The sequence below is a fragment of the Felis catus genome, chromosome D1 (assembly GCF_018350175.1).
Source record: "Felis catus isolate Fca126 chromosome D1, F.catus_Fca126_mat1.0, whole genome shotgun sequence".
Lineage (NCBI taxonomy): Eukaryota > Metazoa > Chordata > Mammalia > Carnivora > Felidae > Felis > Felis catus.
The window spans coordinates 66,327,899-66,344,128 of record NC_058377.1 but is presented as its reverse complement, the minus strand read 5'-3'; the positions used below and the strand labels follow the sequence as shown (position 1 = coordinate 66,344,128).

General features: G+C 48.4%; 1 protein-coding gene across 3 annotated transcripts in view; it reads right to left on the bottom strand.

Moving 5' to 3' along the window:
* Positions 1-8,552: 8,552 nt before the first annotated feature.
* SWAP70 (switching B cell complex subunit SWAP70) overlaps positions 8,553-16,230 on the bottom strand; it is a 78,949-nt gene continuing 71,271 nt past the window's right edge. For 2 of the 3 annotated variants that reach the window (XM_023239556.2, XM_003992986.6), the window contains 3 exons: positions 11,546-11,744; positions 10,472-10,568; positions 8,553-10,146 (listed from right to left, as the gene is read on the bottom strand). In XM_023239556.2, coding sequence (XP_023095324.1) covers positions 10,040-10,146; positions 10,472-10,568; positions 11,546-11,744 — 403 coding nt within the window. In that variant the 3' untranslated portion in view covers positions 8,553-10,039. The other variant, XM_045038944.1, reaches the window with a different exon arrangement.

Genomic DNA, 16,230 nt, shown 5'->3' with positions numbered 1-16,230 from the left:
CTCCTCTCCCTGCACTCCCTGCCGGCCCAGAGAGAAACTTTGCTTCTGTTCCTCAGAAAGAGAAACCTCGTCCTTACGCTTGCCCTGGCCACGGGCTGAGTTGTCTTTGACGGAATGTTCCCTACTCAGCCACAGCTGACCCTGCCTTCAAAGTACACCCTAAACCGGACCTCTTGTCACCTTCGCTACTGCCGGCCTGGCCTGTCTCCCACCTTGGTTTGTGCAGGAGCCTCCTAAGGGGTCTGCCTGCTTTACAGCGCCCAGGGGGCGCCCCTATAAATGTAAGCTCATGGCATCGTCTGGCCAGCATCCTCCAGTGCTGCTTCCTCTTCCTTGGACTGGAAGTCTCCACGTCCTTACAACGGCTTACAAAACCCGGGGTGATCCCTCCCTCTGCTGCCCCTCTATCTCATCTCCTGCCATGGGCCGCTTGCTCACCTGCATCAGCCACCCACCACAGTTGTCCTGCGCTCTTCCTAGGACACTCCTCCCCTGGACTTGGCAGAACTCACCCCTCACTTGCCTCCATTCTCCCCCAGAGATGCTCCTTGCACACCCCGTGCCTGACAGCACCCAGCGCTGGCCTTGCACCCTGCACCCCTCTCCTGCTCTGCTGTGTCAGCAGCATCACCCCCTGGCACACAGCTGCCTCCTTGGCTTCCTGAAGGCAGTAACTTCCTGTTTGCAGCCTGCCTGTCAGCACATAGAAGCATGGTGGAGGCACAGACACACACTCGAATGAGTACTTGGTAAAAACTTGTGGGAGGAAGGAGCCAGAGTAGCTGAGAGAATGGCCACTGGGCCCGGAGGAGGAAGCCCAAGCCTAAAGGGAGGACAGACTGAGAGGTCCACCAAAGATGGAGAGAAGAGCCACCCTTCCTGACCTGCCAGTTCCAATATGCATGGGGCCTGAATGTCGGTGAGGTCTACAAGGTTGCCTGTTTTATCCTTAACTGTCTCCCACCTCTTTTCTGATGATACGGGTTTCTCTTCCTTGCAACCAAAATAGCCTTGGCTCAAGCACTGCCCTTCCACCTACCTTCCACATCTCCACCCTACAGCTAGCCTCCCAACCATCTAGACATCTAATCATCTGTCTGCAAGTCAAACAGCCCACTGGGCCCTTCATGCCCAAGAGTGCCTACCTGCCCAGAGTCTACCCATCCACCCAATAGATAGAACCAACAACTGTCCCTCCACACATCAGCCCCTCAGAACACACATGGTAGCATGGGACCAGACCGTGAAGGGTCTCGAACACCAGGCTAAGGCAATCTGACTCTGTTGATAAATAGTGGGGAACTATGGAAGAATTTTGAGCGTGATCAAATCTGCATTTTAGGAATATAACACTGGCAGCTGTGAACAAGATGGATTAGAGGGGGGAATCTAAAGGAAGGAAGATCAGTTGTGGTAAGATTACAATATTGCAGATGATGAAACAGGGCAGAAGCAGAGTGGCTAGGGAAAGGAAGCTTTGAGGAGCAGCCGTGGGCGCAGCCTGCCCAGATGGGGAACCATCTAATAGGCCTTGGCTTGGCAACCCCCAGGTGAGCTCAGGCACTGTGCTTGCCCCAGCTCTCACTCAGCTGGGGCCTTGCCTCCTGCATGTTTAGCCCCCGAAGTTCAGGACAGGCAGTTCCTAGGGGCCTAGCCCAGGAGCAGTTCTTTCTGGGACCATCTACAGAGTACTCTATCCTATAGCTCAAGCCCCTGAGCAAGTGATATTTCCAGAGTACGCTGTCACCCACCAACTCCAGTGTCAGAGCTCAGCCCTGGCTGCAGAAAGCTGGGGCCTCTTCTCTGTTAATTTTCTCCAACTCCTCAGAGGCTGGGCTTTAGGCCCAGTGAAGTCACAGTTTGGGAGGCAGCCCTGGCTCCCTGCCGCCCACGGAGGCTATATTTGGAGCAAGACAACTCCCTACAGACATAGACTAGGGACCCACCCTACAGCACTGCCCCAACCAATTTTACCAAGTAGCCAAACAGTGTGGGTGTCACTCGCATTTTTACTTGTTTGCTTATTCATTCATTCGTTCACTCATTTATTCATTCCACCTGTGGTTACTGATCCCCTAATATGGTGTGACAGGCACAATGGATGTATGGTGGGCATGTACATGTGTGTGAGTATATGTGGGTATCGTGTTGAAATGGGAATGGCAGAACATACTTTCAGTACCCTTTCTCAGGGTTCAACAGTGTCAGTGACTCAGGATCAGGTGTAAATGGCATCTGTGGGCACCTGCGTGCGTGTGCATGCAGGCACGTGCTCTGAGAGGCAGCTATGACTCAGCTGCACATGGCGTCTGTATGTACCTGTGCAGATAGGGCTGTGCATGGAGGCACGAGCTCTTGCCCCCAGAAGTGGGGGAAGTGGTTGAGACTGACTCAGCTGCATATGGTGACTGGATGCCCACAGCCCAGCTGTGACTTTACACCTTGCTCACTTGCCAAGCCAAACAGCCAGTGTTAGGTGCAAATATTCTGCACAGAGTGTGCAGGGATGAAGTCCCAAGTCAGGAGCCTCTGGTAAGCAATCTGGGTCCAGCTGCATCTGTCCCTCCACTGGTGTAGGGCCCCCATCTTAACCTCTCTGGCCTGGCCTCCTGGAGGCTCAGAGACTATGCCGCACGTGGACTCCTCCATCACCCTCGCCCACCAGTCCCAGGTTTGTGCACGTTGAAACCAGGACCACAGGTACAGAGCTGCCAGCCATCCCGTCCATGTTTCCACCACACCTAAAACCCCTCCTGTTTCAGCCATGATTGCATCTTTCTCCATCTGCACCCAGTCGCAACCTTAGCAAGCACAACCCCAGAAGCATTTCCAGGCTCTGGAGCTCCAGACCCACTGCCTCAGCTATGGCCCTGCCTGGTCCCTCCCTGTCTTCTTCCTCTGTGCTCCTTGCCCTGTCTATCCCTGGCCGTCTCTCTCCTTATCTGGCCAACGGTCTATCTTTGTCTCTTTCCGAGGCCGACTGTCTGCAGCGGAGGCTTCACAGGAGTGGAGGTGCTGACAGAGTGGGGGTGTGGGGCTGCCTCTCGGTGTCCCTTCTTGAGCCTTATCAGGAAAACTGAAGTTACTGCTCAGGGCTCAGACTGGAATTTCGCCCTGGATGACCTTGCTCCGTGTGCTGGGGCCTCCCCAGGGACAGCCAGGGTCAGACCAGTCAGGAAACAGGCCCCTGCTTGTTGGCTGCTCCCCCTCCCTCCTAACCCACTCTCATCCCAGCCGTGGCCCCCTGCCAAGCCTGTCCACAGAGGACACAGAGGGGAGAGGGCTGCCCCTTCCTAGGCTCTTACAGGAACAGGGCCCAGGCCGTGTGTGTGCCTGAGGCATGGGGAGGGGTGAATCATGACCAAAATGCCTCAAGCTACCAGTAGGGCATTCCTTACACCCCCAAAAGGAAACCTCTGGGCCTGAGGAAGAAGGGGGCTCCCCCACCTTCTCCCCTCAATGGGCTTCCAGGCAGTCTGCCCTGCAGGCAGGTGGTACATGCCCAATGGCTAGGAGAAGCTCTGGAGTCAGGACCCCTGGTTTTTGTCCCCCATCCCTCTGCGCCTGCCATCTCGTTGGGCAACTGCCTAACGTCTGAGTCTCGTTCTCCCCGTCTGTAAAGTAGAAAAAAGCCCACTTTCTGGCTTTGGAAGACACAATGAGATTGCCCACGGTTGTGTCCGCTATGCTTAGCTTCCATGGGTTTCCTCAATCCTTGGAGGGACTCGGCTGTGACCGCTGGCACTCCCTGCCACCCTGCTGAGACCGACCAAGTCGCGAGTGGGACACCTGGCGGGCGGGGTGGCCGGGAGCGCGACCGTGGCACACGCCTGCCACCTGGTGGCCCCCAGCGGAGTCGCCGAGGCCAGCGCCAAGGTCCCGGCTCAGCCTCAGTTGCGAGTGCCTGGGCAGGGGCTCATTTCCACAAAGGCGTGAACAGCTCACTGCCCCTGGGTCTGGGCCAATTCACGACCTGCCATGGAGGCGGTGGATGGTGGGGTGGGGAGTTGTCTCTTATGGGGCGGGTGTGTCCCTCCTTCAAGCCAAAACCTAGGCTTGGAGGATTGCGCCACAACCCTGATCGATTGTCTCTCGAGGGTGGGATCGTAGCGAGGTATTTTATTCTCTCTGCATACCTGCTTTGTCTCCATTTTCCACATTGGGTGTGTATTACTTTGTGAAATACTGCAAACGTTATTTTTTATTTTTTTATTTTTTTTTTAATTTTGTAATGTTTATTTTTGAGACAGAGAGAGCATGAATGGGGGAGGGTCAGAGAGAGACGGAGACACAGAATCTGAAACAGGCTCCAGGCTCTGAGCTGTCAGCACAGAGCCCGATGCGGGGCTCGAACTCACGGACTGCGAGATCATGACCTGAGCCAAAGTCGGTCGCCCAACTGACTGAGCCACCCAGGCGCCCCTGCAAACGTTATTTTTAAAAAATCACACAAAGAGGGAGAGAGGGTCCTAACTGGCCTGTCCATCAGAGAATTCTGGAAGTTTTGACTTTCTAGTATCTTTATTTTCATGAAGTCTCCCATGGTTCACTGGGAGAAATGGACACTAGGACTTGAGGCCCTGGGATTGATGATCCATCCTTCACATATGCTAGCATTAACTCTCTTAAGCGTATCCTCAGCCCCAGGACAGGGTTGGGGTAAATGCTCTAAAGAGAGCAGAAATTCTGTAGAAAAGAGTTGTTTGCAGGTCAGTCACTGTTGTCTCCTCTGAGCCCAGGGGACTACATCCAGGACATATTTGAGGACAAGGATGTCTTCCCAAAAGTAGTCATTAAAAAGCCAGCCTTTACTAAGGAGCTACTAGGTGCCATGTGCTGGCAATACAGCCATGAGGGGGGCATCCTGCCCTGAAGGGGCTTTGGACTCATCTCTGAGAAAGAGCAGGAATGCAGTGAGAAGCCTCACCCCACAGGCATTGAGACAGAATCAGCAAAAACATCAGAAGTAGTGTAAGGGGTAGCTCCTGGGTGAGGCCCTGGGAGGAGTGTGGAGAACAGCTCTGGCTTCCACAAGATCCCAGAGGGGAAAGCAGAGGCTGGGGGTCCTGGGGGTCCTGGGAGTGGCAGTCCCAGGCCCTTTAGATCCACTTCCAAGCCTAGCTGCAGCCCTCCAGAGGGCTGGTACGTCTGGGAAGTGGGGGGTCTTCACGGACAGGAGCCCTTGCCTAGGACCTCAGCCATTCAAACATCTGCCAAGCACCTGCCTTTGCAGGACACTTCAGAAGTGACACCTGACCATGGAAAATGCAGAGCACTCAAGATGTCCCCAGACTCTCCAGTAGCTCTGCATGATCACCTACCTCAGTCACCTGCGGAATTTTCTCAGCACTTGCCAGTTCTCCAGCAAAATCCCCATTATGTGTCCTGGCCCAGCCAAGATGGAAAGCCCCTCATCACATGACTTTGGAAACTGCACTAGGATGAAATAACGGCAGGAGGGGCAGCGGGGGGTGGGGGTCAGGAGAACAGTACATCTCTGTGATGTGAAGAAATCTGAGCAGGTCCTTATTCTCTCACCAGTTAAGGACAGATGAATATCATGTGCCTCCAGATATGACACCCTCAGAAGGACATATTACCTGTGCGGGACTCCCTCTGAGAATACAGAATCTAACTCAAAAGTGACACAGTAAGGTAGAACCATGAGTAGAACCCAGGTCTGTTGTCACTCTGAAATCCAGCCTCTTTCCAGTACTTTTGGAGGCCAAGCCCTGACTGCTTGTAATCTCAGACCGAGGGCAGCCACTCTAGAAAGGACTCATCCACCCTGTCCCCTTTAGCCGTCTTACAGCTAACTGCTGTGGGGAGTACGGGGCCTTGGGACTCAGGGATGAAAGCTTCTGCTTCTACACACTTTTTTGGATTCCCTGTGTGTTCCTGGCAAACAAATATTTCAGACACAAATGGGAACAGAGAGCCCAGTTTGGCAGCACTGGACAGTGGTGCTGCTTCAGAGGAGAGGGCTGGGCCTGGCTTCTGAGGGTAGCAAAGCTACAGATGAGTGTGGAGGTGACAGCAGTCCCAGCACCCTCAAAACTAGCCTGTGGGTTCACAGTGCATCTTCCCAGGGAGCTGGCCCAGGATGGCCCATCAAGAGAGCAGAGCACCAGGGCGCCTGGGTGGCGCAGTCGGTTAAGCGTCCGACTTCAGCCAGGTCACGATCTCGCGGTCCGTGAGTTCGAGCCCCGCGTCAGGCTCTGGGCTGATGGCTCAGAGCCTGGAGCCTGTTTCCAATTCTGTGTCTCCCTCTCTCTCTGCCCCTCCCCCGTTCGTGCTCTGTCTCTCTCTGTCCCAAAAAATAAATAAACGTTGAAAAAAAAAATTAAAAAAAAAAAAAAGAGAGCAGAGCACCTGAGATCAGAGTGGGGAAAAACACACGAAGTGCAGTCCAGGGAGGCCTGCTCTCAAAGACCTAGTGTGGGTGGCCGTTCCAAGCAGTGTCGGCCGAGGGGAAGAGGCAGGGTGACATGGGACAGGAAATGAGGGGTTCAGATGGGAAGGAAGGGTCAGCTGCTAGCCTCAGGGACTGCTAGACAAACTTGCCTCTCCCTACTCTTCACACCTTGCTGGCTCTCAGCCCGGCTCTGTGGACTGCTCTTGAGGAGGTGGACATAAACCGGGAGGGAGGCCGGCATTCCTGTGGGCAGATGACCCTAAGAAACAGTGTGCAGCATCTGAGTGGTGGGGATGGAAGAGGAATCTGAGGCTAGCCCTGGTTGGAACTCAGCGTCCACTACAGCTTAGCCTCTGCACAGGGCCAAAGACTCAGCAACCTCGCACCAACAGAAGCTGACCATAGGACAAGAGTGGTCAGGGCCCTCCCTCCATAGAAAGGTGAAGCCCGGACATGCAGTTTGGCCGGGCGATGGATGACAGAAGCACATTGAGATAAACATGTTTGATGTACAAATGTAAAGAGGAGGCAGGGGGTGTAAAGAACTGCATCCTAGAAGAGAGGCATTCAGTGTGGATTTGACTCCTCCCCTTCCAGGTCCTTCTCTGCAAAGTGAGGGGTTTAGACCCACTGACCTCTGGGGACCAGCCAATTCTAGCATTCTAGAGGCACTACAGTTAGTATCTGTACAAGTTGATACATTTTACTTATATAACAGCTTCCCATTTCCAGCATCCCTTATGATGGTATTTTGCAATCAACAACCACCCCTACCTAGATCACTATAATTCTGGCTCGGAAATCCACACATTACCTTTGCCAGTTCTGGAAATTAATATAATTACACAGACCGTTCTCTGGTTTCTTTGTTCAACATGATGTCTGTGAGATTCATTCATGTTGCATCTCTCAGTGATGTGTTCTAATTAAAATGTAATATCCTTTGACTATATCACAGTTCATCAATCTACTCCCTGCTTATGAGCATTTGGGTTGTTTCTCGTTTGGGGCCATCCTAAGCAAAGCTGCTGTGAACGAACCTCCTCGTAGGGTCTTGGTGGACAACGTGCCTCTTTTCTCCTGGGGGTGGAACTGCTGTGCACACATTGTCTTTAGCTTAGTAGATCTCACCAAACAGCTTCCCAAAGTTGAGACGTGACTTTTAACGGGTCTCAAAATGACTATACAAATAAGGAAATACAAGGGAAGAAAAAAGAAACCTATTCCTTAAACTATTCCCAAGACTGACCTTTTCAATAAATTTTGAGCACTTACTATGAACTGGTGAAAGCTGGGCAGTGCCTCTTCCTCACGTCCACATGGCCTCATGTTAACCTGATCCTCGCTCCATGAGGCAGCTGTGCTTTGCTGACACTCCTCTGAAGGTACAAGAGGCTCTGCCAAGTGGAACAGGCACCAGTACAAGGTGTGACACCAGCTGGGCAGTAGATCTGAATGCTCATTTCTTAGCAGCCGCTGAATGGTTCTGATGGACCCTCCCTCTTGTGAAAAGAAAATCAAGGTTGTGACAATCTTATTTCACACTTCAGCAACCTGCCTCACAAAGACTTTAAAACACATTCAAAGCAATTCCCCTTAGATCTGTGTTTAAAAATGCAAATTTGTAATTTCTGAAGCACAGCGCCCCCACACAGGCTGTGCCAAAGCTCCTGCCCTCCGCTCTCCGCCAGTTCACAGAGCAAGCGGCCTCTTTCCCTCCCATTTCTACCAAAGGGGTCAACTCCTGAGACTCCGTAAGGGGAAACCCTGACCCCTACTATTGTGTTCTGGACAACAGAATTTGCCTTTCCTGAGCAGGTTTTCTCAACCCTGACACTACAGACATCTCTCTCCAGATGACTCTTGGTTACAGGGAACTGTCCCATGAATTGTAGGACGTTCGGCAGCATCTCTGGCCTCTACCCACTAGATGCCAGTAGCACTCCCAGTTGTAACAACCAAAAATGTGATCAGATATTGCCAAATGCCCCCTGGTGGGCAAAATCGTCCCCTGTTGAGAACCACTACAGTACAGAAAGATGTTTAAAAACACCAGCCAGTGTGCTGTCTCCCTCTAGAAGGGAAAGAGCATGGGTCGCCTTAGTCCACCCTAGGTATTTTAATCTTGGCAACCATGTGAGACCAAAACAAAAAACCACACTGTTTACTCTGGTAAAACTGAAACAAAAACTAAAAGGCATAAAAAGAAAATTCGGGAAAGCAGAGTTAACAGGATTCAGAGGTAACAGCAACAATGAGGGAGAAATCATCATCGTAAATTCCCGTCTGTGAATGCACACATCTGCCATGGTTTCCCACATGAGTGACTCAAGCACCAAACACAAAGCCATAGCTAACGTCATCACAGCACTGGTTCGGGGGTCCAAGCTCCAAACTGTGTTTGCAGGAAGCATCCCTAAACTCAAGTCCATCTCGTTATATGAAAATACACAAATGTACCCTACTGTTCTATTAAATCGGACAGTTTAAAATGCATGCTGTTCTGGTATTTTTATTTTCTTACTCAGTCCATTTTACTAGAAAAAAAAACAAACATACAAAACATTTTTAATATATCTTAGAAAATTAGCAAAAAAATTAAAGTTCAGCATATTACATTGTACAACATTTAGGTAAGAATGTTTGAAAATTATAAATATTTGTTCCCTCTCAACATAAGACATCATAAAAATACATTCTTAAAACTTTTTTCATGTATAATTCCTATAAATGATCATATCCATATTTATCAAGGAAAAGGCCTAATCATGACAAACTTCCATATACTCCTGAAGTTTTCTGTACAGTAACTACAAAAGAAAAAGCAAGGGGTCTGGCAGCACGTTGACCCTTAAAACCTTTTTAAACATTAGGAAGAATTCAGTTAGTATCAAATTATCATTCCAAATGGGATTTACTGAGTTCATCTCTGTGCTGATTCCTAAGTATCTATCTTAGCCAAAGCCTCTTTAATAAGGTGTTTGCCTCCATGAGCTTAGTGCCACTGAAGCCAGGAAGTAACTCAGCAGCACTGCATTCAGCAGAAACTTCTGCACAACTGCATCCATGGACTGCGCCCTCTTAGCGGAGGCAAGATCCACACGTGGCCAGGGACCGCTCTGTGGGAGCAGCTGGTCAAAAGTATCCATGGCAACCAGCATGCCAAGGCAAGCAGACTGGCCATGCACTCAAAGAAGGAAACATGCTGCCACAGGAAAGGAATGACCCCAGTCACTCAGGTTCTGATTATCCAGTAATCCTGACCCCACACCCCCATGCACCTCAACATCGGCAGCTGATGGCGGCCACGGCGCGGTTTGCATGCTGCCTCAATCCCACAAGGACCTGAGAGAGCTAAAGGGAATTTTCAGAAGCTAAAGTTTTCAAAGAGTAAATAAAAAGCTTGATAGTGTCGACTTTTTTTTTTTTTCAGGTAAGCCCTTATTTTCAGGAAGATAAATAAGAAGCCTTCCTTAGTATATTGGCCTGATAGAAGGCACTGAAGAAAGAATGGTTAGAAGCAGCAAAGCCAGTTCCTTTGTCTTTAGCATCAAGCTTTCCAGCTACACCCGGAATCTGCACAATGGACGGGACTCCTGCCGGCTCGTCGCTCGGGTCACTTGGTCACTCTGTGTTCTTCTTTCCTTTCCAGTTCTTCTCTCTCTCTTCCAGTTCTGCCTGGGTGAAAGCTGCGGGGCCCCAGTTAGTGATCAGGTGAGGGTTTTTTGAACCTAAGGAACAAACACACATTAAATAGTCTTCACATTCTTCAATGAACATTACCATTTTTCCAGATAAAATAGTAACTTTCTACTTGATTTCTTCTCTGAGGAATATCCATAAATGTCACACCAGCCAAAACAACTAGAAGATGTATGCAAGGGAATCAACTGAGCCTTCTTATCTAGTACAGAGCAAGTTATTCAAGAGAAATGGGCCCTAAACAGTGTGATTTCTGTATATTTGGGCTCAAGAGGATTTTTAGCACAATTTAAACACACAAATAAAACAAGAATAAATTGGATAAATATCTTACTACTTCAAAGAGCGTGTTACCTGGCTCTATCAATCGAATTAATCCTTCATGCTGGGCCACTTTGTCCTTCCAGCTCTTGGTCTTACTAGTTGCCATCTCCAGCTTCTTCTTAACTCCCTGAAACAAAGGTAGATGTTAAACTATGCAAACGCACAGGCAGTTTAAGACCAAATAAAAATGCTTGGGCACTCACTCTGTTCTTGTGGATTATCCCATGAAATCCAGCCACTCGAAGAGGCAAGAACTATTAATCCCCCCATTTTACAGATGTGGAAACCAGGATGCAGAGAGCTTGGGTAACATGCCCAAGGTCACCCAAAGGACCTAATGACACGGCTACACATGAATGTGTAAGATCCCTGCGTACGCATTACGGCTCACCACCCTCGGCCCCAAATCCAGCCTCCTCTGTCCTGTACATGACACCAGGGTGACTCTCCTCACCAGCTGGCACGACTTCAGTTTTGTCAGTAAAGGCCACTGAAGGGTCACTGGAAGAAGGGGCTCTGCTCCCAGGTCCCACTGTGCTCTTCTCAGCGGCTCCTGTGACATGTGGGGCATCCACAGTGCTCACGCCAGTGGATTTTAGTGTCATTGCCCTGTGGGCTGCTTCCCCCAGTCCCCAGAGGACAGCTTCCCAGTCACGGCTTTTCTGCTGTCTGTGGGGCCAAGGCCATGCCCTCTCCAAGGTCTAGATCACAGCAATGCGCAGAAGGGGCGAAGAGCAGATGTGTTCCCTTCCTGGGTGCTCTGCCTCAGTCTCAGAGGCAGGGGCTGCTTCATGTACGTGCCATTCCTGTATTCGTAGAGTCTTCTTTACTGCTTCGTAGGTAATCCCCTGTTATAGTTAATAATTGTTTATATTAAACTTTCCCTGTTCAAATTACTGTGTGCCTCTTGACTGGACTTTACCTGATACACCTCACCACCTGTAAAAACGACTTCTTACAGCTAAGCAAATACTGTTATTTCTAAATGTTTTTTTAAGTTTTGATTTTAATTCCAGTTAACAAACAATGTTACGTTAGTTTCAGGTGCTTAAATGTTTGTTTTTAAAATTTTACATGGGCGTTTGCAGGGATCAGTTGGATTACCTCATACTGCTCAAGCGCTTGTTTCCGCTCTAGCTCAAGTTGCTCCAGCTGTTCCATGGCTTCCTGAAGGGCCCGCTCTTTCAGGACACGCTGATTCTCCAGCTCCTGTTTCTCCGCTTCAGTTGTCTGAATGGCCTGCTGCTGCTCCAGGTGCCACTTTTCCAGTTCAGCCCTCTTGGAAGACTCTTCCTCCAGCAACCTGCAAGGTGGGGAGCTCAGGACCAAACCTGCCCAGGCTTCCATGCCCGACCCAGCGGATGACGGAGCCACCGAGAGCAGCAGACAAGACCTGATGTCATCTAATCCACCTCCCTCATTTTGCAAGTTGGAAACTAGGGGCCACAGAGGCCCTTATTCACAGCGCTGGCAAGGTGCCCCATGTGTCCTGCCCTGCTCCTCTCTGTTTCACCCTTTTTTGAAAAAATAAAATAAAATAAAATGACATTTATGAAAGGTTTAATGTGCCACAACTGGGCCAAGAGCTAAGTGTATTTTCCCAATCAATCCTCACAGTAAACTTAAGTGCTATCAACATTCACACTTCAACGATGAAGAAAGTGAGACACAAAAGTTTAATGACCTGTACCACATCATTTGACTGGCAGGTGGTAGGGCCAAGTTTTGAAATTTGCCTGATTGCTACAACATTAAAATATTTCTCATCTGGGGGTGCCTGGGTGGCTCAGTCGGTTGAGCGTCTGACTTCAGCTCAGGTCATGATCTCACAGTACGTGGGTTCGAGCCCCGCGTCGGGCTCTGTGCTGACCACTTGCTCAGAGCCCGGAGGCTGCTTCAGATTCTGTGTCTGCTTCTCTCTGCCCCTCCCCTGCTCGCGCTCTGTCTCACTCTGTCTCTTCAAAAATAAATAAATGAAAAAAAAAATAAAATTAAAAACATTTCTCATCTAGTACAAACATACTACCAAGGAAAAAGGTAACAAACTAATGATAATGAAAATGAGGGGGAAAGGAGCCAACAAAAGGCAGAATAAAACAGATACCACTTACTGAACAATTACTACATGTCAGATACCTGACTTCATTATTGCTAACCGCCCATCAATTCTGCAAGGTATTTATCATCCCTCCAGATGAAGCAATAAAAATTCAGGGTATTTAAAAGTATGTCGCACAGATAGTGGTGAATTTTTTTTTTTTTAACATTTATTTATTGTTGAGAGACAGAGAGAGCATGAGCAGGGGAGAGGCAGAGAGAGAGGAGACACAGAATCTGAAGCAAGCTCCAGGCTCCCAGCTGACAGCACAGAGCCCGATGCAGGGCTCAAACCCACGAACCACGAGAGCATGACCTGAGCCGAAGTCGGACACTTAACCAAATGAGCCACCCAGGCACCCCGGTAGTGGTGAATTTTAACCAAGGTTTGTGTGACTCTAAAATGTTATCTTGAATAACAGGCTACCTATCTAAGAATATCCAGCTACACAGGCATTTAAATAAAACTAACATACAGCCCAAACCTATACCCAAAGTATAGACAATGTACTTAGATGCCAGCCCAGGACAGGACACATCTCTAGTGGCTTGACCATCAGTATGCTCTTCTAAAACCAATGACTGAAGCCATAAAGTAACAGAATAGACACCCCTTATATCACCACTCCCAACTCCTCCACCCCCAGCCCCCACCACTGAAGAATTCCCTCTACAACATCCTGCAACGTGGCTATCCTACTGTGCTCAAATACTCTGTGGGATGGGCCACTCACTGCTTCAGGAATCAGGCGAGTTCACAGTGGGTTCACAAACGGGCACCCTCAATCCTTCGAAAGTTCCACCTCAACTAGGAAGAGCTTTCCCACCCACTATCCCTAGTTCTACACAGGACCATCCACTCCCTCCTTAGATGTCTCCTGGAGTGTGATACCCACAACTGAACACAACACTGCAAATGTGGTCTGGCCAGTGTTTTATCACTCACTCAGTGTGTGTACACTGTGCACCTTTGTGTGCTTTTCTAGACACTGGGGATACAACAGTGAACAAGACTGGAAAGGCCTGTTTCTTCATCCTAGGGGTGAGAGTATGAAGGGGGAATGGACATTTGCAGGTGTTCAGGCTGCCCAGTCGGAATCCCCTCCATGTGTCCAAGGAATCTGCCACAGGAGGCATCTTGATGGGAAGTAGGGCCCACCTCCCACTACATAAGCCACAGGCCCAACCCCTGCCCTCCTGCCCTGTGGCAGCCAGGGCACAGTGGAAGCCCGAGCTGGACTTGGCTAAGCAGAGGCCCTTGCTGGAGCTCCGACCCTGAAGCAACTGATGCAAAGCAGAGACAGTGGAGAATTTATCTTGCCGGTGGCGGCAACAGCCCGGGCTGCATGACAGCAGAAGCAATGGTGACTCCCAACACACAGTGCCAACGCTGACATCAGCGGCATCCTGGGTGGACTCTCCCCTTGGCCTGGTTTGGGCTGTGGTTTGGGCTGCTCAGCTTCCCTTGGTCCATGCCTGTGTTCAGGCCTGGCCACCTGCCTTTCTTTGGAATTGGTGAACTATTCAAGAAGCTTTCAATTAACTATTTTATTGCTCTAGGAAACCCCAGTTCGTTTCTGTGGTTTCCAAATAAGACCCCTGAACAAAGACTAACTACTCTGTCCCTCCGTTTCCTCATTTATAAAAAAGGGATAGAAACTACATCCACCATCAAAGGTTTGTGGATGCATCAGTTGTGATAGTGCATGTAAGGTACCTAGAACTGTGCCGACCACATCTAGGTGCTGGATAAATATCAGCTTGTGTTATTATAGTAGTACTGATACCTCATTTGCTCCGAATACCTCGTATTCACTAACACTACCTGAGAGTGTATGGGGTTTTTGGCAATCGTATCCCAGGAAAGTAATACCATGAATCTTCTCAAAGTCTCCTGGATCCAAGACTCCTGTTGTTACTTTAAAGCTATCTCCTGGGGCACCTGGGTGGCTCAGTTGGTTAAGCATCCGACTTCGGCTCAGGTCATTATCTCCCAGTTCATGAGTTCGAGCCCTGCATTGGGCTCTGTGCTGACAGCTCAGAGCCTGGAGCCTGCTTTGGATTCTGTGTCTCCCTCTCTCTCTGCCCCTCCCCTGCTCACGCTCTGTCTCGCTCTCAAAAATAAAATAAACATTAAAAAAAATTTTTTTCAACTATCTCCTTGGTCTAAAACCATCAGTCCAGCCTGTCAATAGATCTTTTTGAATGCTTTTGACATTCTATACATTATACATCTTCCTCATCTGCAAAGTAAATAAAGGAACAGAAACTAACACACTGAGTAACTACCAAATACCAGATATTACACTAAATACTGTGCATGCAGTTCCTCCTCTAATCTTCACAACAACCCTGCAAGGTAGGCAACTACCCATAATTCTATAGATAAGGAACTGAAGGCTCTAAGTGGTGAAGTGACTTTTCAAAAATTACAGCTAGAAAGTACCAGAACTAAGAATCAAACTCAGATCTCACTCCACAGCTTGGTCCCTAATTGCTTTCAAATATATGAAAAAGTAGTATCATATAGAAGAGTAGCCTCTATTAGTAGAACTTGGATCCATTCATTCATTCATTCATTCAAAAAATATCCCTTGGTCTCTCACTATGTGCCAGGCACTGCATTAGTTGCTGGGAATACAGACATAACTTAACAGATCTAAAAATGTAGTGGGTAAAAGTTATAATGGGGCAGATTATGGCTAAGCCCCAAGAACTTTCCAATAATTGAGTTGTCCAAATATTAAACGGTTTTCTTCCGAGGTCCCATTTAGAAGACTCTAGACAACCTTCAATATTACACATCAAAATAACAACAACAACTACAATTTAATTAAAATATATATATACGGGGTGCCTGGATGGCTCAGTGTAGTTAAGCGTCTAACTCTTGATCTCAGCTCAGGTCATGTTCTCACAGTTTGTGGGATAGAGCCCCACATCGGGCTCTGCACAGACAGCACAGAGCCTGCTTGGGATTCTCTCTCTTCCTCTCTCTCTCTGCCTGTCTCTCAAAATAAATAATAAACTTAAAAAAAAAAAAATCATGTGCCCTAGATGGCTTAAGTCAAAGTTCTTGTATTTAAACAATTTACTACAAAACGTATCTCTGAGGAAACTTCAAACACTGACAGAGAAATGACTATCTTCTAGAAGAACAATGAGATACCAAATATTCTGAGAATGACTTGCTATTGCTTAAAGAAAGGTCAGGAAAGTTAACTAAAAAGCCCTCTACAAACACCCTCAACCTAAGATTATGATTCAGTTCAGCAGTGCTAGACATAAATGTATTACTCGACTCCATGATGCTTTCCTTTGATTTTCAACCCAGGAAGGCCTACCCAGAGGAGTGGGAGCAAGAAGAAAAGCCCCCTCTGACAATCTGACAAAATGTCCCTCTGAATCAGGTCCAGCTTCTGTGACTTCAGGAAAGAGGCAAATCCACCTCACGTAAAAATGACCAAATTTTATTCATCTCAAGTTCCAAAAACTAAGATGAGAAACAAATTCAGAATTCAGTAAATTTAGTAAAATTCACAAAATGGCCTTTGCACACCAAGTTCTCTAATTTCAACTTACTGGAGCAGAGATGCATGTATTGGTTATATTTGTATTCCAAAGGTTGAAACCATTTTGCAATTTACTTAAATCAGATTATACAAAATAATTAGCCCAAGCTTTTTAAATAA